Source organism: Aspergillus heteromorphus (assembly GCF_003184545.1).
Source record: "Aspergillus heteromorphus CBS 117.55 chromosome Unknown BO70scaffold_6, whole genome shotgun sequence".
In the NCBI taxonomy this organism is placed as follows: domain Eukaryota; kingdom Fungi; phylum Ascomycota; class Eurotiomycetes; order Eurotiales; family Aspergillaceae; genus Aspergillus; species Aspergillus heteromorphus.
The window spans coordinates 225,267-250,262 of NW_020290411.1; the positions used below are offsets into that span (position 1 = coordinate 225,267).

Sequence of the window (24,996 nt, forward strand, 5' to 3'; positions counted from 1 at the left end):
GAGAGAGAGAGGCGGTGCGGCGCGGTGAAGGTGCCCGAATGGATTCGGACTCGGACTCGGAGGTCGGTGAGCGGTCGGAATATCCTATCTGAATTCCGACTATCTGTTGAGTAGATTAAACCATGAAGATCCGACGATAACTCACAATCCAACTGCAGATCAAGTGGTCTCAGCATCAGCTCGGATGATGTTCTGGACGGAGATCCGATGGGTGGGAGCAGTTCAGGCCCAGTTAGCCCTATCGAGCATTTGCGCCGATGCCGATCGGAGGGTCATGTCGGGGTTTGCGGCCACTGAAGTGCAAAAAAATGGCTGAGAGGTAGCTTGTCGATAAGATGGATATCAAGTTGGTGTCGGATCAGGATGGAGTTACTACTATGATTGATTATTTCCCTCTCTTTTCCAGGACAGCCTAGTTAAAAGATAGATAGGTGAGGCATTAAGCTGTAGGGAGGCGATCACCGCAACTTCGGGATATGCTCCGAGTCGACTGTACCGGTTCGGGAGCCGTTTAGATTGAACGAACTTTATTTGATTGAGTGGAGTACTGCCTGTGGGGTTTGACGCGGCCGTTTGTTAGGTGAAGGTTGAAGCGCTCAGACATAACAGATGTCCATTTGTTTTTCCCTTCGACTCCTTCGTATAGCTTGAGGGATGGGAGTGAGGCATAGAGCCAGTGCAAGATATTATAATACTAAATTATATAAATCGGATTTCTGATGAATAATTAAGAATTTAATTTTTTATAGTTGTAAGGGATGATATCCGCGGGATATGCATACTTACAAGGGTGAGTCCCACCTCCTCCCGGGTGTACTTGAGTATATACATGGGATTCTAGGGGTCCGCAGTAGACAATATCAGCGAGCTTGGTCTCCTTAATGATCTCAGAGGAGTCAAGATCGCCCTTCACGGCCCGCACATTGGGATACTCTTTCACCAGACTGGACCTTTTCTTCGTCCCGAATCATGGCATTGACCTCTCATTCGGGATGAGTCTGGGTTAGGAGGTAGAGGAAGTCTCCGCCTACGTATCCTGCCGCCCCAGTTCTAGATGGACAGGTAGGTGCCTTGTGTCAGTTTGCACAGGAAGGGTAGTTGCACTCCTCGCGTTCCTCGCGTACAGGAAGATTCTGGGAGGGGCCATGATGGTCAATCTGGATTTGGTTCTGAAGGATTGTGGACACGGGAAACCCAGGATGGTGGAGATTGGAGACTTTATCCTCCTCAGTGGACCAGTTGTTGTCGTCTAGTGCGGGGCTGGAAAAGATTCCCGCTAATGAGTTGTCAACTCGAGGTCTTCGCGGTGCGTGTAACGGTTAAAGGTTTTGGAGCCTCGGGGGGGGGGGGGGGGTCGAGGTAGTCTTTTCCTGGAAGTACCTGTCTTCCGGTTTATCTCTAATCAATTCAAAAGAATCAATCGTTTGTTGATCTATAATAATGTATTGTATCGAGTCAGTACTCGATGCTTGAGTTGGGCAGGGATCATCAGTCTACCGTGCTTTCTTCTGGAAGACAGTTCTACCAGTTTATCTGGATTAATTAATATTTATATTGTACCTGAAAGTCCTATGAAAGTTCAGTGGCGACATTGGAGGCAACCCTCGGCGCCAGCCTTTAGCAATCCTTCGAACAGATGAAGCAATGGGAGTACATGAATGTTCTCTCTATAGTGAAAAGGTGGCCATCAAGCGAATGTCTGATCATAAACCAATACAGGATGTTTTTTAAAAAATACGCTTTCTCGACCCTAATGAAACTGGAAGCCCCGTGGAATGTATTGAAACTTTGAGGGGGTTAATGAAGCTATACAAGGAACAGGAAAGGGCGTGGTTCATGGCAGTGGGAAAATGAATAACGGACAGGTAGGCTAATTCTAGCTACAGGTCGAACTCCATACTCTCCCCCATAGGAAGGAGCCACTACAATACATGTGCTGTTTTCCCATGCCTGACTGAATAGAACAATTGATGTCCCGGAAACCACCCCAGAAATGCCGGACTACACTTACCTACAGCAACCTGGTGTACTTTATTTGTCTGCCAGGGATATTATTACATCCTGCATAGAATGAATGGCTCAGTCGTGTAAATCTGGTAAGGCAGAACTCTCGTCGGCTGATACTATCTACATCATCCGGAATGTCTCAAGGAATGTAAACAAGTAAACACCACCAGACCACATCAAAGCACCACATTCCCAAACAAACCTGATGACATGAACCAGAAAAACAAACCAAGAAAGATAAATCCAGAAATATAAACACCTCAGTAACACAATCCCAATCTACCATTCACCTCACTCCCATCCCCGGCAGCACTACAGCGCCATCAACCAGCAAAATGAAACCCCTCACCCTGCTACCTCTCCTAACAACACTCCTCACGCACCTCCCGACAACGACCTCCCAAACCCTTAACATAGTCGCCCACCAAGACGACGACCTTCTCTTCCTGAGCCCAGACATCCCCCATGACATCCAATCCGGGCGACGCGTACGCACGCTCTACCTCACAGCCGGCGATGCAGGCGACACATCCAGCTACTACACGCAACGCCAATCAGGCTCCCAAGCCGCGTACGCCCGAATGGCCGATACCGCCAACGCCTGGACCCAATCCTCCCTCACCATCTCCTCCAAGAGCATCACCCTCTACACACTCACCGGAAACCCCGACATATCGTTACTATTCATGCAACTCCCCGACGGAAACCTCGCGGGGACGGATTCTCCACGACAGGGAGCGTGAGTCTACAGAGACTCTGGGACGGTGATATCCACTCCATTCCGACGCTTGACGGGTCGATGAATTACACGAATGACGAGATGATTAGCACGCTCACGGGCGTGATGGAGGATTTCCAGCCGGATCGGATAAACACGGGTGATTATGAGAGGGAGTTTGGAGATGGGCAGGATCATAGTGACCATGTCACGACGGGGCATTATGTCCAGTTGGCGGCGAAGGGGTATACCGGTGGACATACGTTGACCGGGTATACCGGGTATCCGGTTGCGCAGGAGCCGGAGGATTTAAGTGGGGATGAACTGGCGGAGAAGCAGATGGTGTTCTATACGTATGCGGAACATGATAGTAAGGTTTGTCGGGATCAGGCGGGGTGTGCGGGGGGAAATGAGGCGGGGTGGATGAAGAGGCAGTATGCTTTGAGTGGCGAGCCGGTTGCGAGTGCCATGGTGATGGGGGCAGAGGGGAGGGTTGTGGGGACTGGTGGGAGGGTGCAGTTGGATGGATCGGGGAGTCATGATCCGAATGGGGGGGAGTTGTCGTATGAGTGGACGCAGGTGGGAGGGGAGGTGGTTGCGTTGGCAGATGAAAGTGCAGAGCAGGTGTCGTTCACGGCGCCGGAGGAGCCGCAGACGTTGGAGTTTGAGCTGGTGGTTAGCAATGGGAAGTTGAGCAGCTCGCCGTCCAGAGTGTCGGTTATTACAGCCCCGGGGAGCAATGTGGCCGGGAGTGCGACGGTGACGGCGTCGTCTGAGGGCACGGCGAATGGCCAGACGGCGGACAAGGCTGTCGATGGGGTGCTGACGGGCTATCCGGGGGATTCGACAGCAGAGTGGGCGACCGTGAGTGGGAAGGAGGGGAGTTGGTTGACGTTGACTTGGGCGAGTCCGCAGACCGTGTCGCAGGTGTTCCTGTATGACCGGTTCAATGTCGATGATCAGGTCACTGGGGGAAGGATTGATTTCGATGATGGTTCGAGTGTGGACTTTGGGGCACTGGATACCTATGGGAAGCCCACCAAGGTAGATGTTGAGAAGACGATCAAAGGTCTGACCGTTACGATCACTTCGGTCAGTCCGTCGACAGGCAATGTAGGGCTGGCGGAGATCCAGGTATTCGGCACGGCGGCCTGATAATTTGCATTCTGTACAATAGTTACAAGACGCCTTTTTCAGACTCTTTGACGGGTTCTTCCGCGTTGCGAAGTGCTTCAACTGGAGGTCGGCTCTTCAGAAGACAGGAGTACTAGTAGTATTACTAGTAGTCCATAAGGGTAGTATCAAAAACCAGTATCGAGAATATCCACGAAGTCCTGGGTTGAGATGGTGACATCGGCTTCCCTAGGTTCGAGTCGATTGTACTGGAACGGCAAAATCATCAACACCCCTACGACACTGGTTGGAATGACGGTGATTCGTAGACTATGTAGCCCCTCTGCGTCATGGCCGACTGTCTCACCAGTGGAGGCATGTTTGGAGATTGTTTCCACTGTCCTGCAATATAGCCACGAATGAGATGCGTCGGAGCGTTCCGGGGGGGGGGGCTAAGTGCCACATTTGGGCCCTTAGGATTCTTTGCCTTGTCATAAAAAAGATCACTATCCTCACACCCCCGCTGGAAATCCGAAACCACCACTTGAAATCCTCGTGGAGCTTTCTTTCACTTTCCGAGATAGCTGTCTCCACAACCAAGCTTGGCCAGAGACTCACCCCGGACTGGTGAATACTGGTCCGCCTGCTTTCCACTGTTGGAGACAGTCGGATTGTATGTCGTGGCGACGCCCCAGCACCTTTGCGTTTGGGGATGGCCATAGCTGCAAAACAGCCTTTCACTTGCATCCTCAAGTCACCAGCACCATATTCATGCCTGGGCATCGGGATGACTTCGATGAGCCCGGACGGCCCCTCCCAGTCGAAGAGGCAGTGAGCTTAAAACCGAACTGATCACCAACTCACTCTGTCCGAGAAGGATCTCTTGATTCCCACAGCCGTCCTTGCCCTCAATAGTGCGAAGTACTTCCTTCGCGGTGTTCGCGAGGTCGCCCATACTAGAATTGGCGGTGATGACGAAAGTTGTAAAGGCTCCTGCCGTCAAGTCGTACTGGCCGCAGAGAGTCACGGTGTTGACATCGGCCTCGACCATCCTAGAGATCTCCTTTGGATAGCTATGGCTTTGGAAGGAGCATGACCAAGGAAGGTGAAATAGACACTGACCGAGGCTGCCCGTTTGCTTCCTCCCACGGCCAATTTACTGTCTCGCTGCACATTTCCCCCTGTTTGCACCACGTATCGCATAAAATCCTATTTCCTGCGCTTCTTGCTTAGCTGTCTCTTGTCAGTGTTTGCTCTCTCCCAATTTACCCCCTCCACAACCCCTCCAGAAATACCGACGAAATGGACAACAACCACAAGCGAGCACCGGTCAACATGCCACAAGAGCCTTGCACGGCGGATGAGATACGCAAGAAGCTAAAGATAGATGACACGGAGTATGCGGTTGGCATGAGTCCAGATCTCACGAGCTGGGTCTCCTCACCCCTACGTTTCCTGACAAGCATCCGCTGGCCTCCACTATCTACCAGCTGGCCTGATATCGAAACACCTCCACCCGTACCAACACTTCACTTCGATTGCAAGCCCGTTCTGACTCGAGTCGGCATCCTCCATCCGATATCAGAGCAAGGCATGCCACATAAACGAAAGTACGATGGAACTACGTACCTAGTGTCTCGTGCTTATGAGTAAGTTTATCTGCGACCAGAAACCAACAGGCTGGAGTATAATCTGGTCGACGCTAGTGGGAGAATAATCAAGCCAGGTGATGTTATCTTCGACCGTGGATGGACTTCCAGGGCAGCACGACATAGGGCCGTGGCAGATGCCCTCCACGACCTGGCATTAGACCTTCGGCAGTTGCTTGGAAAATACAAAGCACAAATGTTCCAGTGGCAGGAAGCTCATATCAAATGGGAGGGCCGATTTCTACATCTGACCACAGCACATACGACTGACGATATCAATGCCGCAGTCACTCTAGCCCTCGCGCAACGGCGGGACGCATGGGACACGGGCAATTTTTGTTATTATCACGTTCCTAGATACGCACAGGAACAATTACTCCCTAATGGACCGGCAGCGATCACCCTGCAAGAACAGCTGAACATGATTGACTCCTTCATAGACAAGCACCGAGAGCAGGCAAAAAGGCGGGAGGCTTGCGAAGCAGCAGATGTCCCCGTGCCAGCAGATGAAGCGGACATAGAAATCATCGACCCTGGAGAGCCGGATAAACCTCCGAAACGACCACACTTGACCATTGGCATTCTCATTGACAAGATACGTTCCTATAAAGACAGTTTCAGTTGGATATACGAGCGCCACGAAGCCATTATCGTGGATCGTACAGATAAACCCCGGAGCCTGATCGAAGGCTGTCGCAGATTCGATATGGCAGAGCCAGAAGGATTCCTATCCATGCTTAGGGGCAAAACCCAGATAACGGACGCATTTAAACGTGTACCCGCCTACACAGGCGCAGACCCATACGGCGTCCTGGCGTCTCGCATGTACGAGGCCCTCCTCAAATCAGATCGACCTTTCAAGTCTCTCTTAGACCCTCAGCTGCGCAAATGGCACTCGCGCGCTGATCTGGAAATACTCTTTAGTAATGAGGACTTGGAAAATACGAAGTTTGCTGATTGGCCGCTATCAGAAGAAGTGAGGGCTGCCTTGCTTACCTTCATTCCTGAGTTGGACCAAGTTTAGCACTTGCATTGCCATGATTTCTTTGACTGGTATTCTGACTACTATGTACATGATTGGCTCTACTCTGTAACCTGTGGACATTATGACATCGAATTTGTTCGGCCACGGATACGTCTTGCCAGTTGGCTGTTCGTCTGCCTTTCTGTCATTCATGCATTTTGCTCGTCGTGTTAGATTAATCCTTCTATTATCATAAATGACGAATATCCGTTGTCGACGACAGAGATGTTCCTGTGGCCGAGTGCCATCACTCCAAAGACAGCACCTCTAATCCTCCATCCCCGCCCCAGCGGTTGTTGAGCCTCGTCACACCGTGCCTTTGTACATTGCAAGAACAAGAGAAATCTCACACAATCTTGTGTCACGAACATAGCCCCCCTAGCGAGGTAGCAGCCACCACAGGTACAGAGTATAGCATGTACTGTCGATCCCTACTAACCACCAACAAGCCCTCCAAACCCTCCCTCCCATCAAAACACCATAAGCACTAGCCAGGCACGCCTACAAGGCTACAGGCCACCATAAAAACCCACACGAAGCCCCATTCCCCAGCCACATGAAGTTGGAACAAAGACCCAACACGCCCCAAGAACAAGCGCAACCCTTAGTTACGCGCGCCTTCACTTACCCTTGTAATTATAAATTAACCCCTGTCCATAACATAACCCCCACCACGGCTCAGCCATAAGCACTAGTTATACTTCGCTCCACAGAGAGGGAATGGCTCGGCGAGGGAAGTAATGCTGACCTAACCCATCTACAAGGATCATGACGCTACAGAAGAAACAAAGACTAACTCTCTCGATTCGATTCTACTTACAGAGCCGCTTCATGTTCCACGACCCACGCCCGGAGAGCCTCGAAGTCTCTGCACGTGCGAGGCAGTTCATACGATGGTGTGGGGAGGGAGTGGCCGGGGGTGGAATGGAAGGTTATGATGCTGGTGTCGGAGTGGCAGGTTAGGGCTTGGCGGAGGTAGTCGGTGCAGTGGTCTATAGGATTTTCTGGTTAGGAGGGATTCAAGGGTGTGAGGGTTGGGGTCGAACCGAGGTGGTTGTGGATTTCAAGGTCGGATTTGCTGAAGATAGGGTTGCGGGGCGCGTAGTAGTCGAGGTAAGTGTGTTGCCAGAGGGCTTTCTGTTCGATGATTAGGGGGTTGGTTTGTTGGTTGGGGTTTGACGCGAGGGGGATGGAGGAGGAGGGGGGAGTGAGAGTGAGAGTGGGAGCGTACAAGGCAGTGTAACTGGTGGAAGACGCCTAGGTTGGCTAGGTGAGGCTCTATTGGGCTGTTTGATGGAATTCCAGGGTCGGCGTTGGCTATGGGGATGTTGAATGGACCGACTAATAGGTAGAAAAGCTGTGTCATTAAGGATGAAAGAGATGCAAGCACAAGCATGACATGAGTGAACTGACCTTTGACTATCCGATCCCACGCCTCGTCGGTTTCATTGCTCGGCGGGCCCCGAAATACGGAATGCGGGTCGTTTGAGAAGCGCTGGACGAGGCAGCGATCTAGAGAGTCTGGTCCGGATAATCCTGGTGTCGTTGTTTAGTTCTCGAGCTGGAGGGAATTGATGGGAGCAACGGCTTACCTTCCAGTGAGAGTGGTTGGGCGCACTGGGTATTCGTCGTTGACTCTGTCGTGTTGTGTCGGATACTTAGGAAAAAGGATAATGAGAGTGTGAGTAGAATCGTATGAATGATGGCCAAGTAGACATTGGAACAAAGGAAAGTCCATCGCTTGCATGGGGAAGTATTATCCGGGTGTTCTGGATCATGTCTTTCACCTAAGAAGTGATACTCTGGCGGGGGCATTGCTTCTCCGGACGAATTCCAGTATAATGGCTCGGTTGGAAACGGGGAGATAGTAGGACCTGCGTCTGACTTTGCCTTCTGCTAGCATCAAATCCATTTATTGGCGAGATTCAAGTACCCATTCTGCGAGATCACCCCAAAAGAAAACATTGAATTCATCCTCAGCCGCAGTATCCCACGTCTAAGTGAGGCATCAAGCAAACACGCGCCGACGTCCAGACCAGGTCAACTGATACACCCGACTGCATGAGGCAGAGTGCCTTACAGCGGGCTCCTCCGACCCGGGAGAGACGGCACAATGTCAGCTATCATGGGTATAAATATATGTCTTCCAATATCGCGCAATGATAGTCTAGCAGTCATTCCATCAAGACGGTCTGATACAATTGCTCAAGTCACACCATCCGGTTAGTCAATCAATCAGTCCATCACAATGAAGTTCCTCCTCCTCGCCTCCCTGCTCTCTCTTTCGGTTGCAGTAACCGCGGCCCCCATCACCCAAAATAGTAAGGCCAATTATCCTCCCATCTTGATGAAAGCACGGAGGTACTAAAGATCCAGGTAAACGGACCGAAAACAGCGAGAATCTCTGGACGGCAGAGCAGATCTGGAACGAGAAGCGCGCGGAGGACTCCGTGATTACTTGGAATGTGGAGCAAATCTGGAACGAGAAACGCGGTGAAGCAGCTGAGAGTGTCTGGAGCGCTGGTGAGAAGCGCAGTGAGGGCTCCGAGGAAATGTGGACGGCGGAGCAGCTCTGGAACGAGAAGCGCGGCAAGGACGCGTGATTTCGATGCTAGATAGCCTATTAGGGCAAGGAATTGATGTTTGTGATGCAGTCAGCATTTAGTGGCCAGACGGTACAGCTCTTGTTGGTGTTGTTCAGGGGTTGGTGGTGAGAGAGGGTTGAATGCAAGGGGTAGAATGGGGTTTGCCTCGAGAGATAGATAGTTGTCCAATCAGTACACTGGTAAGCAACCTTGCAGGACAGGGGGAGGCTATGTGATTACAGTCTAGCCACAATCCAGGATTACAATTAGCCGACTGTAGCGTGCGATCGTCCGGTAGTGACAACATTGGCGCCAACACTAGGGCATGATTGCTAGGCTAAAAGTGCGTAAACCCCTTCTTTTGGGTTCGAGACCCTCGAATGGCCAATCCCTGCCATGAGGCCTTTCCAACACAAAAAAGGACTCGTGCATGATTCCTGAACTCCCGATTGGAACTCAGTCCATCCACGTCACATTCTTGGTCACGAGAAACTCGTTCAGGCCCTCCGCTGCATTGAACCGTCCCCACCCGCTGTTCTTGACTCCCCCATGTGGCAGCACTGGTTCATCGTGGATAGTCATGCTGTTGATGTGCACCGCACTGTGTCTGTCTGTCAGCACATGGTCGCTCTCGGAAGATCCTTTCCATGCCGGAGTGACTCACCCGCTCTGCAGCTTTTTGGCCATTGCGAGTCCCTTGCGGAGGTCCTGCGTGAAGATAGCAGCAGAGAGACCGTATCCGGTGCTATTGGCAAGCCGCACGGCTTCCTCGTCGCTGCTGACTATCCTGCATGCAGCCAAGGGGGCAAACGCTTCCTCGTTCCACACCCCCATGTCCTCCGTGACACCTTCCAAGACAACGGGGCGCATGCGAATCCCCTCGTCAGATACATTCTTCTCCTCCTTTTTGTCATGGACCAGTCGTGCCCCGCTGTGGATTGCGCCAGAGACCAGGCTTTCCACGCGAGCCACAGATGCTGCATGGACGAGTGTAGGCGTGCATTGAGTGTCCATCTGACTGAGAGCTAGCCTTACCTGCTGCATGAATATCGGCGCAATAGCACTGTGAACCAGTACACGATCGGTCGACATGCAGATCTGGCCCGACTACGGTCCTGTCAGCAATACACTCACAAAAGAAATGTAGGACTGGTCCCCACATTCAGCAAAGCCCCCGCAAGGACATCCTTGACGGCGATATCCAGGTCGGCATCCGCACAAATGATCGCGCTGTTCTTCCCTCCAAGCTCCATCAAGCATGGCTTAAGGTTCCTTCCGCACGAGGTGGCAATCTTCCTGCCGGTAGCCGTGCTTCCAGTGAAATTGATCTTTCGGACCGCGGGGTGCTCGATCATAGCATTGACCAGTTCCGGGGCATCCTCGGCAGGGGTGGAAATCACATTGAAGCATCCCTTGGGGAGGCCAGCATCGAGGAACGCGCGCCCGATGGCCCAGTAGCATCGCGGGGTTATCTCCGAAGCCTTGATGACAGTTGTATTCCCACCTGCAAGGGCGCACGCGGCCGCACGAATTCCAAAGACGTAGGGGGCATTCCTGGGGGCGTTAGACATCAGAGCCGCGACTAGACCTGCCACAGTTCTTACTTACCACGGCACAACACCCAGGATCACACCCATTGGCTCCTTGAGCACGATCGCACTCTGTCCCTCTTGCTCGACCACCGGCACGCTGCCGCAGATCGAGGTGATACGGCCCGCGATGTCCCTCAGCATGCGAATGGCAAGAGGCACAACAAAGTATTGTGAGGCACCAACGTCGGCCCCCATCTCTGTGCGCATGTAACCCGCGCACTCCTCCAAGCGACTCTCCAGGATATCGGCTGCCTTGAGCAGGATGTCGCGTCGGACGGTAGGCTTGGTCTCAGACCACGCGGGAAAGGCATCGTTTGCCGACTCCACGGCTCGGATTGCGTCCTGTCGCGAAGCTGCTGCTGCCTTCCAGCAGGTCTTGCCGGTGTAGGGACTCTTCACGTCGAACGTAGACGCGCCACTCTCCTCCTCCCCGTCGATGATCAGGGGAACAATGACAGGGGGGGTGGTAGTATCGCAGCAGTCGCCCATGGTAGATTCGTATGATGTCAGATTCAGATGTAGCTCTGAGAGATATCATCGAGACCGGATGGAGATCGTTGCGTCTTTAATAGAGCTTCCAAGGGCGGACGCAAGGCTGCAGCCAAGCGGCGATAAGCCGGGAAGGACCGAGTCACATTCGACATTCGACATTCACAGCCCGCCAGCCGAGGGTGCCAGTGGCATCGCACAGCGTCACACGAGGGAGATCACGCAAGGCAGGAATAAATACCCCGATCAGGCCCTGATGGACTGGCCAACCCCGCCCCGTTCTTTGTCTTTTGTCCTTTGTTCTCCTCGATCGCTCCTCCCTGGCTTTTGCGCCGTCCGGTCAGGATGAGCCCCAGCCCTAAGGGCAAGGACATCATTGTCATCGTCTCCGTCCTGGTCGGTGTGGCCACCCTCAGCACGGCCCTCCGGGTCGTCGCGAGGATCAAGCGCCAGACCGGCTTCGGCGTGGACGACTACCTCTGCTTCGTGTCGATCCTGCTCATGATCGGGATGTTGGTTGAACTGATCCTCTGTGAGCTTAGCCCGTGCCTGACCCATCCATCCATCGGCGGAAGTGAACGTTAACCCCCACCAGGGTGCGGCATTGGCGGCAATGGCTACCACGTTTCCGACCTCGACCCGCAGACGCTCGTGCTTTTCTACCAAGTAAGTATTCCATTCTCCCCGCGATCCAACCCTCATCCTAACTAACCACTGTAGATCTTCCTCTCCAACCAATTCACCTATTTCGCCCTCACCCCGGCCATCAAAATCTCCATCATCTGCTTTTTCCGCCGACTCTTCACCACTAAGCCCTTTCTCCGGTTCACCTTCTACCTGAGCACGCTCATCGCCCTCTGGTCCACGGGCATCTTCCTCGCATGCGCATTCCAATGTCGACCGCTGAGCAAATTCTGGGACCCAAACATCGAAGGCCAATGCTTCAACGGAATGACCTTCATCATCGTCAACCAGGCGTTCAACGTAATTATGGACTTCGTAATCCTGGCAGCCCCGGTCCCCATGATCTGGAGTCTGCATCGCTCGTGGCAGGATAAGTTGGCCCTGAATGCGGTTTTCGCACTGGGGGGGTTGTGAGTTATCCCATCCCTTTTTCCTCTCCAACCCCCCTTCCCACCTCTTTAACACGCCACCCATGCAGTGTTTGTTTCGCAAGTATATACCGCATCGTGGTGCTTTTTCACATCGACCAAGCCGATGAGACATGTAAGCCTGCTTCTGATCCACACATTCCGACGCACTCTCACAGCCCAACCCCAACGCAGACACCATCTACGAAGCCACCCTATGGACGCACATCGAACCCTCCGTCGGCCTCGTAGTCTCCTGCCTCCCGATCATCCGCGGGATGTTCCCGCGCTTCATGCTAGGATCGCAAAAGAAACACACCGGCTCGACCCCACCACACTCGTCCACAGGCCCGACTGTCCCCGGCGGAACCTATACCGACCCCTCCGACACAAAGAAACTCCTCTACAAAGATGACCGTGTTAGAGGCCGAATGTGGAACCGGAACAGCGCTCTCGAACTGAAAGATATAACGGTACGAACGGACATCGAAGTAGCGGTTGGTTAACCAACCCAACCCAACTCAACCCAACCCAACCGATCTGATTGCGGGCTGCGGGTTGCGGGAAGCTATAACTATATGATTATATCCATGTGCACTATACCACCTATCACCTGAGCAGGAAACTAATTCCCTTCTGTAGGTTATATAATTCCCTCTCTTTCTTCAAGATGCGTATTTGGCAGACGAGACGTGCTGTGTCGGTCGTACATTGTACTACGGTCGTGATGGCGCATGATGCTGACGAGGGCACAAAGGAATTGAGGAATTTGAAACTAGACCTCGTTCTGGGGGGTCTGTGGAACCGGATCTTGGCTTGAAGAATTTTAGCCGGACTTCCTTCATAGTACAGTAAGAAGACTTTTTGGGTTCATCAATAGCCACCACATTCATGTCATGCAGACCTTGGTACTAGTGATAGCTCAAGAAACTATTGTTTTAGAGCGATTCAACCAGTTGTGGATAGTGAGAGTAGGGTCTACGGCAGGCTTCATTGTCTCAAGGTCAGATACTCCGGTAATTCTCATTGCAATTCTGATTGCGAGGTGGTTCAAACCACCACAACTCGGGACGAGGCTTCCAACCAACAGGGCGAGCATCTGCCATCGATGTGGATAGAGTAAGCATCCCGTTTCCTATTCATCAGCCATTCTCACCTCCTTCGCTCCCGTCATGAACATGATATCCTTCGCCAAATCGTCAAAGGGCGTGAAGAAGGTAATACCACGGCCTTCGCAGCATGCAAAAACCATGCCTATTGCTATGCTGTCGAATGTACGGACGAATCCCCCCGGGTTCATCGGATTGGTGAATGATCTGTCATAGTTAGTCAAGGTTGTATGTTCAATCGTTTCCACCTTGACTGGTCTGCCGTCAACAACTACGTCGGTTATGAAGGAGGTCCGGAGTGCGTGGTATGTTCCTTTATATTTCCCAACGTATATGGTTCCTGAAACCATCCGCTCGAAGGTGTCGAGCCAGGGATTGGTGAGCCAAAGGCCTCTCTCGGTCTAGGAAAAGTCAATCGGTATCCATGCGCTTATACAGTGGGATGCTTACTTCGTTGGTCCCTTGATGTCGTTCATCGACTTGGATAAGAGCCCAGTCCATGTTCATTCGGACTTGACCCTGAGGGTCGTGTGTAGATGGGGCTTGGCTGGTTCGAAGCCCGGATGCAGCAGCCACATGGCCCATCTGATATGATCCGCTGGCTTTATACTTGCGAATCTCGTCTAGGAATGCCTCGTTCTCGTCGATTTCCCTCTCCATGCTGCTGCGACTATCTTTCATTGCACGAGACATTTTCGCTAATGGCATGTTTAGAAATCTACCAGATTTCATCCTTCGGGTATCATCATGGAGCTCTTCCGCCTTGTTGTCCATATCTGCAAGACCTGGGCGGTGGATTTTGAGGTATCGCTCCGCTTCTTGGTCATCAAGTCGGATTCCGTGCTCTTTCCAGTTGTTGCACTCTGTAAAATGGTTATAAAAAGTCTGCTATTGGTTTGGTGGAACCTACTCTGGGAAAGGCTTGGAGGGGTGCTCTCCTCCGTGGGCATGACGCAGTGAAAGCATGTCAGTCCGAAGTTAAACCGCACATTGTCAGAGCTCATCAACTCGACATAGCCTCCGAAAGTTGCAGATCTGGTAGGTTCGAGTTGCATACCAAGGTTGTCGTCTGGCCTTGCTGGATTATGCAACGTTCGTCTTTCCACATCTCTAGGGGCAAAGGTGGCCCTGCGTATTACATCTTTGGAGAATTCCACTGCCACCATCGAGAGATCATACTCTGCCAAGATCTCTACGATCTTGTCCCTGGGACCTCTCCAATCTCGCGTGCTCCTGGTGTTGACCAGAATAAGGATCGTCGGGTCATTTTCAAGCACGTTTTTGCTTATCCCGTGGCGGTAGCATCCTACCATGAGGACATCCGTCAGGTCCAGGGACCTAACGATGCGGTCTCGCACATCATCCCAGACGTGCGTGATGGGATCGGTCGGCAAGACGGAGAAGGCTCGCAAGCGTTTAACGGCATGAGTGTCGGCTATTTCAACGGAAACCTCTTCGAGACCATTCGCAGTAAGGTACTCTCTGATCTGCCGGCATGCTGTCAGCCAGACAGACCTTCGCTGTTTTCGTTTAACGAAGATCAAAGCGGTAATAATTGGCTCGGGTTCAGGATTCCAGTCGGATTGTCTGCCGTTGAAATTGACACAGGCGTTGATGTTTAGAGACTGAAGAATACGATGTATCTCATCGTACACGTGCCTGTTATGAGCATTCAATCCACAAGACAGGAGATGATCCCTCCTTATCTCAACAAAGCTGGCTGGAAGCGAGCAGAGGCGTGGGCCCCCAACTCGAAGGTCCTCATTAATATAACCGTCCCACGTTGGGAGTCCCTCATCGTCACTCGACCCTCGACACCGGCGGATTCTCTTCTCTTCGCCATCATCTGTCTTGATAACAGGTGAGGCGTAGGCTAGCTCTCGATCTGAGCCACGCGAGGTGGAGACTGGCATGGAAGACGATGCCATGATTGAAAGTGGAACGTTAGGTGAAAGAGGAGCTTTCAAATGAAGAGTTTGAAGAAAGATTTATAAGCAGCAAGGGACAGGTGTAGGATGAAATAAGAAAGGAGGGGAAGGAGGGCAAGAAAAAAAAAAAAAAAAAAGAAGCCGATGACTGTTATTTAAAGATTAAGACATGGTACCCTAAAGAAGTACAGCGATCATGAATGCCCTGGACTTTCGGTCATGACGATGGTTTATTATGACCTATACATGTAGTAATTAAGAATAGAGTTTGAGTCTCAACCACTCTTTGGACCGTATATGGCCTCACTAGCAGCGCCTAGCCTACTTCATATGCTCCTGGCTGGGTCGGATTGTTCACTACCGTCACTCTGGGATCCTCCTCCTGTTTTTACCACTGTCGCCCTGCAATCCTCCTTTCGGAGCCCGCTATATTAAATGGATGCAAACGCGCTGTAACCACCGGTTTAGTGCTTATGGCCAGGCTCATCTCAGGTGATGTCTCCTGCATTAGTGGCTGACACTAGCGGGGTCAGATTAGGAGGACATCTCACCTCAGCAGCAATTCTAACCTGACACCCACCTCAGACATGCATTCCTGGGGTGCGTGATGCATGGCGTGCACATTTCAAAATGGACATCCATACCACAGCCCGATACACCTACCAACCCCTTCCCACCAATCCCAGCACCATCCGCGTCCTCCGTTTACTGCCCAGTGAGCACAACGATGCCCCCATCGAATGCCAGCTCCACAATTATGTCCTCCCAGACTCAGGAACAGGACGACACCCATACGAAGCATTGTCATACGTCTGGGCCAGCGGGATCAAGCCACGATCGATCTTCATAAACGGAACCCACTTACCAGTGACCGAGAACCTCCACGCAGTGATGTCACGTCTACGCGACCACGGTCTGCCACGGATACTATGGATCGACGCAATCTGCATCAACCAAGAAGACGACAAAGAGAAATCGCACCAGGTGCCGCTAATGGGGACGATCTACGGCCAGGCAAGCTGCGTGCTTGTCTGGCTCGGCGAGGAGCAAGATCGCAGCAGTGAGGCAATGGAATGTATACGATTAGCTTCCCAGGATGAGAGGAAGAACGTTCATCACGAACAGGCTCTACGGAAGCTTCGCGGGATGGACCTTGAGGTTTCGATGTGGAATGAGAAGCATATTTTGGACGCTGCTGTCGCTCTGCTGAGGAGATCTTGGTTTCGGCGCATGTGGGTGAGGGGTTTTAAAGTATATGCGGAATGCAATTATAGCTAACTACCTGCTGCGTAGGTCCTTCAAGAGGTCGGGCTTGCCCGATCTATCCTGATCATGTGTGGTCCGGCAAAGCTGACCGGGTATACCTTCGCCTTGGGGTTGCGGAAGATGGAAATACCGTACAAGGATCACCCGGGTCTATGGGGTCTGGTCAGGTCTCTGTTCGATCTAATAATGGGTGCAATATTCCGTCCTGAATACCAGGCAAGCTCCAGAAGCGGATCCACCATCAGCGAGCTCATCGACATGTATCATACCCACGAGGCGACATGGAGCCACGACAAGCTCTATGCCTTACTCGGCATGTGCTCCGACGATCCGAACACCGCAGCGCTAAAGCCCAACTACGAACTCCCGTGGGAGAAGGTATTCGAGCAGGTAATCCGATACACTCTCCCAGAGAACACATCCGTGACGACATGGCCGCAGACCGAAGCAGCGGTTATCCAAGCTAAGGCCCACATTCTGGGAATTGTAGGGACAGCCAGAAGCGCCGCTGCCGGGTCGATTCTGGCGTTTTTGCCTAATAAAACAGGATGGACAAGTGAGAATGAGGAGTGGACGGTGCCCGCTTCCGCAAAGTCCATTTGCAAGGGGGATATCCTCTGTTTGGTGCAGGGGGCTTCCGAACCATGCATCATCAGACCTCATCGGAATCACTCGACGGTTATCATGGTCAGTGCGAGGATAAGATTTGTTTCTACGCACTTGAGAGTCAAAGCTCTCGATAGTGTGCGTGATGTGAAAGGGATGTATCCGAGGGATCTGCTCTTGGTTTGGGACTGGACAACGCGCGATACAGATGTTCAGGAAGAGGAAGAAGTTGCGTTGATTGAAAGGTTCAGGGGGATGCAGCCGTGTGGTGCAGATGATTCTAAAACACGCGATCCCTCGCCCATCTGGGAAGACATCGCCGCGATAACAGCAACTACGCACTGGAAGAGGATGCAAGCGCTCATGGATGAACGGAACGATCTCCCCATTACCGAAGAGGTGGTCAAGACGGCTGCGGCAAACTCGCTCGGGGTCGATATGATGAAACTTCTGCTGAAGGAAAGAGGCAAAAAGCTACCTGTGACAGACAAAGTGGTCAAGGCAGCTGCAGAGAGGCCCCGCGGGCTCGATATAATGCATCTTTTGATCCAGGAATTTGGCAATGAACTACCTATTACAGATAGAGTGGTTGAGGCAGCTGCAGGAAACTCCTCGGGGCTCGGAATAATGCGCCTGCTGCTGAAACAAAGGGGCGATAAGCTACCTGTTACAGAGGAGGTTGTCAGGATTCTTGCCCGGGAGACTTCGGGAGTGGATATGCTTGCTGTTCTGCTGGAACAAAGGGGGAGGAGACTGCCTATCTCCAATGAGGCGTTCGCTATACTTTCTGAGCCGGTGGATGGGAATTCTTTGGAAGATAGGGCTAGACGAGCATCACGCCTGGGGACCTTGCTGTCTGGCGCACGGGAGCATTTGCCCTCGATAAAGATCCTACACGGACGCCAATCGTCTGATAAAGGAGTGGTAGAATAATATTGATCAAGAGTGACCTTCCCTTGTGCTTTCTTCGCAGATCTGCCTCTTATCTTTATGTTCGCGTGTCAGCGGAGGTGCTGCCTGATGTTAGCGCCTGCCAGTGATAGCCCTCGTGGCCCTGCGGTCTCACAAACACCTCCCTCTTCCTGACTCTTCCTCTTAGCGTCAATCCAACAGTCCTACGGCCTCGTTTCCTTGCTGCTGGTTCCTACTGTCGTCAGTGCGGACTCTGGTGATTCTGGCCAGACCAGCGCAATCATTGTACCGGTCTAGTATCAACCGCCTGAAGGCATCTCTGGAGCTAGTCCTTAGATCATCACCTACACCATACCAGGAGAAGTAAGCTTACCCATCCCCTCAGCTGGAATGTAGTGCGTTTAAGGTTATCTATGGAGCCTGGTAGCTTCCTCGTAGCTTATCGAATCGGAGGCTTCGTGTGTTCGTCCGGTGCGCTGAGGAAAGGTCTTTTTGGGGCTTTTTTTAATTTTATTTTATTTCTTTTTTTTTGGAAGAATGACTGCACTATTTCTGATATAGCGTTGCGGTAAGTCCTTAATATTTATTTACTTGGATTATATCATACTATGTAGTTGGGACTTCCAATGATATGGGATTGTGCCGTGGAGACGGGAATATAAATTTGTAGAATATATTGAGGTTTACAATCTGTTTATTTTCTTCATTTGAGAGTCGAGTACAGTACATAGTGTCTGACAGGTCACAATTTCATGAATAGTGAGTACTGCAAGGAGACTGCAATCCTCCAGCATCAATGCCTGCAACGGGGTTACACACCTTGACCGAATGCCTAGATTTTGAGCTCCGAGCTGAGGGATCTGCAGTCCATGGGTCGATTTGAGGTCGCGGCCTCTCCACTCCATCTCAATATTCGCCACCCGGCCAGGCCAGCCCAGCATCAGATCTATCTAATTTATTCGAATCAATTGCATAATACAATAATGGGAGCTATCTTGCTTCTCTCTTGTCACATCCGGTGACTCACTTTGCTGCCCCTTTCCCCGATCCCCAGATTGCGGTGGTTGCGGCGATGCAGCCGGCGTGAGTCAAAGCCTTCCCCGTACGCTAACCTGAGGCGGCAAGGCCCGCCTCTTACCTAATCGCGCATCCACGGTTGCGACGGGAATTGGCCAATCAGGGCCCGGTCAATCCGACATCGGCCGGGGAGGAGCGTCCCAACTCCGGATCACGTGCCTCCCCACAGGCCGATCTCGTCCCGGGCAACGAGTTTATAAGAGCCCTCCGCTGCTGCTCGCCCTCCAACTTTCCTCTCCATTCTTCTCCCCAATTCCATCCTTCCATCTCCTCTCTCCTCTCCTTCCCCTCCCTCCACCACCCACCCCCACACACATACACAATGGCCTCCCGTGGACTTCCCCGTGCCCTTCGCATGGCCCGCGTCGGTGCTCCCCGCTCCGTCCTGACTGCCGCCCTCCCCCGTCCCTCCCTGGCCAAGGCTGCCACCGCCGCCCTCCCCCGTGTCACCGCCGTCCCCGTCACCCCCGCCCGTGGTGTCAAGACCATCACCTTCGCTGACGACAAGGAGGTCGTCTACGAGCGTGCCGACTGGCCCCGCGAGAAGCTCCACGAGTACTTCAAGGATGACACCCTTGCCCTGATCGGCTACGGCTCCCAGGGTCACGGCCAGGGTCTCAACCTCCGTGACCAGGGCCTGAACGTCATCGTCGGTGTCCGCAAGGATGGAGCTTCCTGGAAGGAGGCCATCCAGGACGGCTGGGTCCCCGGCAAGAACCTGTTCGACGTGACCGAGGCCGTCCAGCGTGGTACCATCGTCATGAACCTCCTCTCCGACGCCGCCCAGTCCGAGACCTGGCCCACCCTGAAGCCCCTCATCACCAAGGGCAAGACCCTCTACTTCTCCCACGGCTTCTCCCCCGTCTTCAAGGACCTGACCAAGGTCGATGTCCCCACCGACGTTGACGTCATCCTGGTCGCCCCCAAGGGATCCGGCCGCACCGTCCGCACCCTCTTCCGCGAGGGCCGCGGTATCAACTCCTCCGTCGCCGTCTTCCAGGACGTCACCGGCCAGGCCAAGGAGCGCGCCATCGCCCTCGGTGTCGCCGTCGGTTCCGGATACCTGTACGAGACCACCTTCGAGAAGGAGGTCTACTCCGACCTGTACGGAGAGCGTGGCTGCCTGATGGGCGGTATCCACGGTATGTTCCTCGCTCAGTACGAGGTTCTCCGTGAGCGCGGCCACAGCCCGTCCGAGGCCTTCAACGAGACCGTCGAGGAGGCCACCCAGTCTCTGTACCCCCTGATCGGCTCCAACGGCATGGACTGGATGTACGCCGCCTGCTCGACCACCGCCCGCCGCGGTGCCCTCGACTGGTCCAACAAGTTCAAGGACAACCTGAAGCCCCTCTTCAACGAGCTGTACGACAGCGTCAAGGACGGTTCCGAGACCCAGCGTTCTCTCGACTACAACTCCCAGAAGGACTACCGCGAGAAGTACGAGAAGGAGATGCAGGACATCCGTGATCTCGAAATCTGGCGCGCCGGAAAGGCCGTTCGGTAAGCTTTCTCCCCCTGTCCCTCTATCTACCAGTTGAATCATCCGCTAACATTTCATTTTCTTCTCTAGCTCCCTCCGCCCCGAGAACCAGAAGTAAATTATAATGTGTGATTAGAACCCGGGTGGGAAAAGTTACGATGTACTATGATTAGGTTTTGTTTTTTTGAGCTGTATATCGGGCCGGAATAAATTTCTTAATGTTCATTTTTTTTTTTGATGTGGGAATGTAACTGTAGCTGTAACTGTAGCTGTAACTGTAACTATAGCTGTTGAGAGGACGGGAGAGTGAGTGTACGGGTCATCGATCCGGGGTTTCCTTTCCGCACGGTCCAACCCACCAACCAACCACACCAGAGATCTCATCTTCCAACACCATCACTATCTTATCTACACTGCTGTTCAACAACCATCCTGCCAAACCAGAGAAATTGTCACTGATCACACTCATCATTCATTACATTACCAATGAGAAAGGAAGCGATTGAAATGAAATATTCATCTACTCACCCACCATCCACGAATCTAACCACATTTATCCCAATATCTGAAAACGGATCTTGACCCCTAAACAATCTAGAACTAGTAGAAAGGCGGGTGGGTGCCTCGCGTCCTTCGAGCCAGCAAGGCTCTCTACTTCCGTTGATCAAATCATCTCCTCTCCTCTCATCTCATCTCACAGCCATCCAGCTCACTACACTGACATAACTACACTACACACTCAAGAAGTAGACAAGTCAAGTCTATCTATCTATCTAGGCATCCATTCCCCCCCCCCCCCCCCTTCGGCCCACCTACTCCATTCATCCACCCATCCCATTCTCCACCAAACTTTAGACTGGATCCTGCCAGGACTCGTCAGTAAGTAGATAGGATATGCGTCGGACCGGAAAGCAGCATGGATCATGTATGAACCAAACAAGCTTTTTGGTCCGGATACTAGATAGCTACTAAGCCCTCTAGCTCTTGGAGGGATGTATATATACTGTATGCTTGGGGTTTTGTTCCTGGGCTAAGTATGTTCACTGTCTACTGTCTACTGTCTACTGTCTACTGGGTAGTTATTGGTTAGTACTAGGCAAGTTGGTGTGGAGGATTCAGTACCGTCTGCGTTTATGGTCAATTATCTAGCTCTAGCTCTACGCATGTATGGAAGATGATATGCCTATTATGCCTATGCCACTTAATTTGGTTCCAGTGATGATGATAAAATACTAATCCTTTTAGTTGTCCCAACGACGGATTCGCTATCCACCTCGTCCGCGATACTGATCTCCATCCATCCAGTGCTCTCGACACTATACACATGGTATAAAAAAAAGAACCACCAAATCAGAAAGACAACCCAAGACCATAAATACACATACAGTAATATGGCAGGGAGTAAGTATCAAGGCAGATCCATAACCCCCAACTCAGGCCCAAAACCCCGACAAATCCAACAACTGCTTACACTTATACTGCCCTCCCTGCCCAGCCAGCAACAACCTCCCCCCTTCATCCACGACCCCCCCAACAGCCTCCACCGGAAACAACCAGAACCCAAAAGCGGGCTTCACAGCCCTATCCAGATCCTCATCCCGATACTTCTCACTCTCCGCGCCAACCAGCCTCCTACGCATCCCAATCCCACTCTTCTCAAGCTTCCCGAGGAAATCGCCAAAAAACCCCTTTCCACCCACCCCCCAGCTGTGTCTCCACCGGTCTCCCATTCCAAGCATCATCCGCCCTCCTCCTCAACCACCTCTCCGCAGCAGCCGTATCCCTCACCCTCTCCTCCCCGAAAAAAAAAAAAAGGCTCAAAAGCCAGCATGAACTTGTACGAGATATGTGGTGGAGAGATAGCCCACCTCTGCAACAACCGCGCCCAAAGATCAAAAATACCCCTCGGATCGCCCGTCCCCACGAAAACATTCTTGGGTGGAAGAGGTGCGGAGGAGAGGGGGGACGGTGGAGGGGTACAGGAGATAAGAGAGATCGTTTGCGTTGAGGTCGTTGAAGGTCAGGGCGAGGTTGAGGAGGCCGATTTGGTGCGGGTCGAGGGTGATTTTTAGGTCATGGAGGAAGGGGAGCAGGGTTTCTTGGGTGGGGGGGGGCAGGGGGTGAGGTGGAGGATGTCGTACTCTGGGTTGATTGGGAGGAGGCCTGGTGTTCCTGGTTCTGATTGTGGTTGTGATTGTGATTGTGATGTGGGGTCTGTGGGTGTGTATGGGTTCTGGGGATTGAGGTGTATGCGGATGATGCGTTGGCGTTGAAGAGAGGCCCTTCCAGATCTGGAGACGGAGTTCCGCCGGGAGGAGGGGGGATTGAGGGAATATTGAATGACTGATTGTGGGCGAGGGTGTGGTTGAATATTTGGAGATGGGGTTGGGATGTCATGGTGGTGGTTGAGTAGAAGAAGTCTGGTGGATTGATGACTGTTGGTTGGTGAAAGGATGGAGACGATCGTCCAGATATAGGGAGGGGAGACCCATCACGCTGACAGCTGACAGTAGCGGGGATACATGGTGGTCAGCCTGAGGCTGGACTAAGTCCCCGCCAGGATGACCTCCTGGAAGTTATACCGTTGGCTTCTGCCATCGCATCAGCCATACGAGTCTATCCAATCCAGCTACACGACCTTGTGACAGAATGATCTATTGCCAACGCTCGATATTTTATCACGGTATATGCATCTACTCCCCGCTCCCTCTCCACCTAGTCACGCGTTCTTCGTGCGGATGGGGATGCCAGGCTCCGGTGCCGGCGCAGGGACCGGGTTGGGGTTTCCCTTCCACTCTAGCCTGCGGGGCTTCATGTAGGCGGCCAGAACCTCGTCGGTGACCTCCTTGCGCTTCTCCTGGAACTGCGCGACGTAGCCCTGCAGCAGCTCGATGGCGATCTTCTTGAGCTCGCCCGTCAGGAGCTCGCCGCTCTTGTAGCTCTTGTAGATCTCCTCCAGCTTGGCGTCGTCCTCCTCGAAGTAGGTCAGGTAGATGTACGAGACGTCGACGTCGGGGTTGCCGCCCAGGCGGCGGTGGTCCTCGATGCTGACCTGGCCACCGCTGAAGGCGTACTTGTTGATTTTGGTCTGCGCCGTTAGTACTTATCATCCATATCTAGGTGACCGACGAACCTTGATCTGCTTCTGGGTGTCGTCCATGAAGATGGCGGAGTTAGGCTCCGACGAGGACATCTTGCCACCGGCGCCCTGCAGGGCCGTGAGGAACTTGGAGTGGATCAGGGCGGGCTTGGGGGAGGGGTAGCGCATGCGGTGGGCGTTGTCGCGGAGCAGACGGAAGTAGGGGTCCTGGTCGATACCCATGGGAATCAGACACTGGATCTTGGCGATCTCGGCGGTGCGTTCCTTGAGGGGCTCGTCCTTCCAGATCTCGGGGTAGGAGGTCGCGAAAGCGGCAACGCACTGGACGGCGGGAAAGAAGATGCGGCCGATGTTGGTGCTACGGGCGAGAAGTTAGTTGTGCGACAAGCAACTCTGACAGTGTGTGCGAACCTCTCGTTGAAGCCGAACGCGCCACGGACTTGGTTGAAGGTGACCAGCTTGGAGAACTCCCAGGCGTTGGTGAGCATGGGCCCGCTGACGTATTTCAGGTCGCTGTAGATGAAGGTCTTCTTGATGTCGAAGCCGAGGGCGATGATGTCCTTGGCGTTCTCCATGGCGAAGTGCACCGCATCCTCGAAGCTCACGTTGTCCTTGAACAGGGCCTTCTCGTCGTCCGTCAACATGAAGACCAAGGGCACGTCGAACACATCCTGCAGCCACTTGGTAAACTGCAGGGGAATGGTGTGGCCCAGGTGCAGGCTGCCGGAGCTGGGGCCACGGCCGGTGTAGAGGAAGAAGGGCTCGCCGCGCTCGTGGAGGGTCAGGATGCGGTCGAAGTCGCGGTGGCTGAAGAACAGTCCGCGCCGAAGCCAACGGTGCGGCTTGTGTCCGGTGACCTTCTCGAAGCGCTCGAGGAGCGCCTGGTCAATGACGGAGGTGTTCCATTTCCTAGTCGGGGGGGGTCAGCGACCGTTGCATACGTGGACAGACAGCAAGAGGGAGGGGCGAGGGGAGCGGCATACCGACAGATGGCCTCATAGTCAATGGCGACGATCTCGCCGTTGGCGTCACGACCACCGTCGACAGACCAGGGATTGATGTCCTGCTCCTGGGCAGTGGGGGCAGTGGGCTTTTCCTCGGCCATACTTGCGGTTGGAGACTGGGGAGAGGGAGAGGGAGAGAGCGACGCAGCGTGAGTCAATCGGGACAACGAGGGGTCGACGGCTTCATTTCTTTTGTCCCCGCCATCATTTCCAGGCCCGATTTGGTACCCGTCACGTGGCTGTCAT

At 53.0% G+C, this 24,996-nt stretch overlaps 12 protein-coding genes across 12 annotated transcripts; 6 read left to right on the forward strand and 6 right to left on the reverse strand.

Annotated features, from left to right (window-relative positions):
• Positions 1 to 2,342: 2,342 nt before the first annotated feature.
• On the forward strand, positions 2,343 to 3,880 carry BO70DRAFT_421185 (uncharacterized protein; the record flags this gene model as incomplete). Its single annotated transcript, XM_025547532.1, has 2 exons — positions 2,343 to 2,746; positions 2,836 to 3,880. The coding sequence occupies 2 exons, from the start codon at positions 2,343 to 2,345 to the stop codon at positions 3,878 to 3,880; spliced, it is 1,449 nt and encodes a 482-aa protein (XP_025401336.1).
• Positions 3,881 to 3,902: 22 nt separating this feature from the next.
• On the reverse strand, positions 3,903 to 4,889 carry BO70DRAFT_394345 (uncharacterized protein; the record flags this gene model as incomplete). Its single annotated transcript, XM_025546453.1, has 3 exons — positions 3,903 to 3,961; positions 4,035 to 4,235; positions 4,703 to 4,889. 3 exons carry the CDS (start codon positions 4,887 to 4,889, stop codon positions 3,903 to 3,905), a joined length of 447 nt encoding a protein of 148 aa, XP_025401337.1.
• A 251-nt stretch (positions 4,890 to 5,140) lies between these two features.
• On the forward strand, positions 5,141 to 6,511 carry BO70DRAFT_350970 (uncharacterized protein; the record flags this gene model as incomplete). Its single annotated transcript, XM_025541720.1, has 2 exons — positions 5,141 to 5,487; positions 5,518 to 6,511. The coding sequence occupies 2 exons, from the start codon at positions 5,141 to 5,143 to the stop codon at positions 6,509 to 6,511; spliced, it is 1,341 nt and encodes a 446-aa protein (XP_025401338.1).
• Positions 6,512 to 7,189: 678 nt separating this feature from the next.
• On the reverse strand, positions 7,190 to 8,326 carry BO70DRAFT_378089 (oxidase ustYa family protein; the record flags this gene model as incomplete). Its single annotated transcript, XM_025545243.1, has 6 exons — positions 7,190 to 7,268; positions 7,332 to 7,503; positions 7,558 to 7,648; positions 7,743 to 7,852; positions 7,925 to 8,047; positions 8,104 to 8,326. The coding sequence occupies 6 exons, from the start codon at positions 8,324 to 8,326 to the stop codon at positions 7,190 to 7,192; spliced, it is 798 nt and encodes a 265-aa protein (XP_025401339.1).
• A 433-nt stretch (positions 8,327 to 8,759) lies between these two features.
• Positions 8,760 to 9,114, forward strand: BO70DRAFT_394348 (uncharacterized protein; the record flags this gene model as incomplete). The annotated part of the gene is made up of 2 exons (XM_025546454.1): positions 8,760 to 8,832; positions 8,888 to 9,114. The coding sequence occupies 2 exons, from the start codon at positions 8,760 to 8,762 to the stop codon at positions 9,112 to 9,114; spliced, it is 300 nt and encodes a 99-aa protein (XP_025401340.1).
• A 204-nt stretch (positions 9,115 to 9,318) lies between these two features.
• On the reverse strand, positions 9,319 to 11,204 carry BO70DRAFT_360072 (aldehyde dehydrogenase). Its single transcript, XM_025542697.1, has 4 exons — positions 10,705 to 11,204; positions 10,257 to 10,650; positions 9,761 to 10,203; positions 9,319 to 9,697 (listed from the first exon to the last, which is right to left on the reverse strand). Exons 1-4 carry the CDS (start codon positions 11,175 to 11,177, stop codon positions 9,553 to 9,555), a joined length of 1,455 nt encoding a protein of 484 aa, XP_025401341.1. The 5' UTR covers positions 11,178 to 11,204; the 3' UTR covers positions 9,319 to 9,552.
• A 251-nt stretch (positions 11,205 to 11,455) lies between these two features.
• On the forward strand, positions 11,456 to 13,195 carry BO70DRAFT_332321 (uncharacterized protein). The gene is made up of 5 exons (XM_025540917.1): positions 11,456 to 11,709; positions 11,773 to 11,843; positions 11,898 to 12,271; positions 12,340 to 12,404; positions 12,464 to 13,195. Exons 1-5 carry the CDS (start codon positions 11,523 to 11,525, stop codon positions 12,772 to 12,774), a joined length of 1,008 nt encoding a protein of 335 aa, XP_025401342.1. The 5' UTR covers positions 11,456 to 11,522; the 3' UTR covers positions 12,775 to 13,195.
• Positions 13,196 to 13,403: 208 nt separating this feature from the next.
• BO70DRAFT_394351 (uncharacterized protein) lies at positions 13,404 to 15,290 on the reverse strand (the record flags this gene model as incomplete). Its single annotated transcript, XM_025546455.1, has 3 exons — positions 13,404 to 13,778; positions 13,828 to 14,240; positions 14,288 to 15,290. The coding sequence occupies 3 exons, from the start codon at positions 15,288 to 15,290 to the stop codon at positions 13,404 to 13,406; spliced, it is 1,791 nt and encodes a 596-aa protein (XP_025401343.1).
• Positions 15,291 to 15,893: 603 nt separating this feature from the next.
• On the forward strand, positions 15,894 to 18,751 carry BO70DRAFT_378092 (HET domain-containing protein; the record flags this gene model as incomplete). The annotated part of the gene is made up of 6 exons (XM_025545244.1): positions 15,894 to 16,541; positions 16,580 to 16,594; positions 16,656 to 18,101; positions 18,277 to 18,452; positions 18,651 to 18,657; positions 18,704 to 18,751. The coding sequence occupies exons 1-6, from the start codon at positions 15,936 to 15,938 to the stop codon at positions 18,749 to 18,751; spliced, it is 2,298 nt and encodes a 765-aa protein (XP_025401344.1). The 5' UTR covers positions 15,894 to 15,935.
• A 696-nt stretch (positions 18,752 to 19,447) lies between these two features.
• BO70DRAFT_360077 (Ketol-acid reductoisomerase) lies at positions 19,448 to 20,888 on the forward strand. The gene is made up of 2 exons (XM_025542698.1): positions 19,448 to 20,666; positions 20,737 to 20,888. Exons 1-2 carry the CDS (start codon positions 19,489 to 19,491, stop codon positions 20,762 to 20,764), a joined length of 1,206 nt encoding a protein of 401 aa, XP_025401345.1. The 5' UTR covers positions 19,448 to 19,488; the 3' UTR covers positions 20,765 to 20,888.
• Positions 20,889 to 22,686: 1,798 nt separating this feature from the next.
• BO70DRAFT_194731 (uncharacterized protein) lies at positions 22,687 to 23,204 on the reverse strand. The gene has a single exon (XM_025538533.1). It carries the CDS (start codon positions 23,041 to 23,043, stop codon positions 22,720 to 22,722), a length of 324 nt encoding a protein of 107 aa, XP_025401346.1. The 5' UTR covers positions 23,044 to 23,204; the 3' UTR covers positions 22,687 to 22,719.
• BO70DRAFT_194739 (tryptophan--tRNA ligase WRS1) lies at positions 23,205 to 24,922 on the reverse strand. Its single transcript, XM_025538534.1, has 4 exons — positions 24,730 to 24,922; positions 24,158 to 24,655; positions 23,780 to 24,104; positions 23,205 to 23,734 (listed from the first exon to the last, which is right to left on the reverse strand). Exons 1-4 carry the CDS (start codon positions 24,849 to 24,851, stop codon positions 23,366 to 23,368), a joined length of 1,314 nt encoding a protein of 437 aa, XP_025401347.1. The 5' UTR covers positions 24,852 to 24,922; the 3' UTR covers positions 23,205 to 23,365.
• Positions 24,923 to 24,996: the final 74 nt, after the last annotated feature.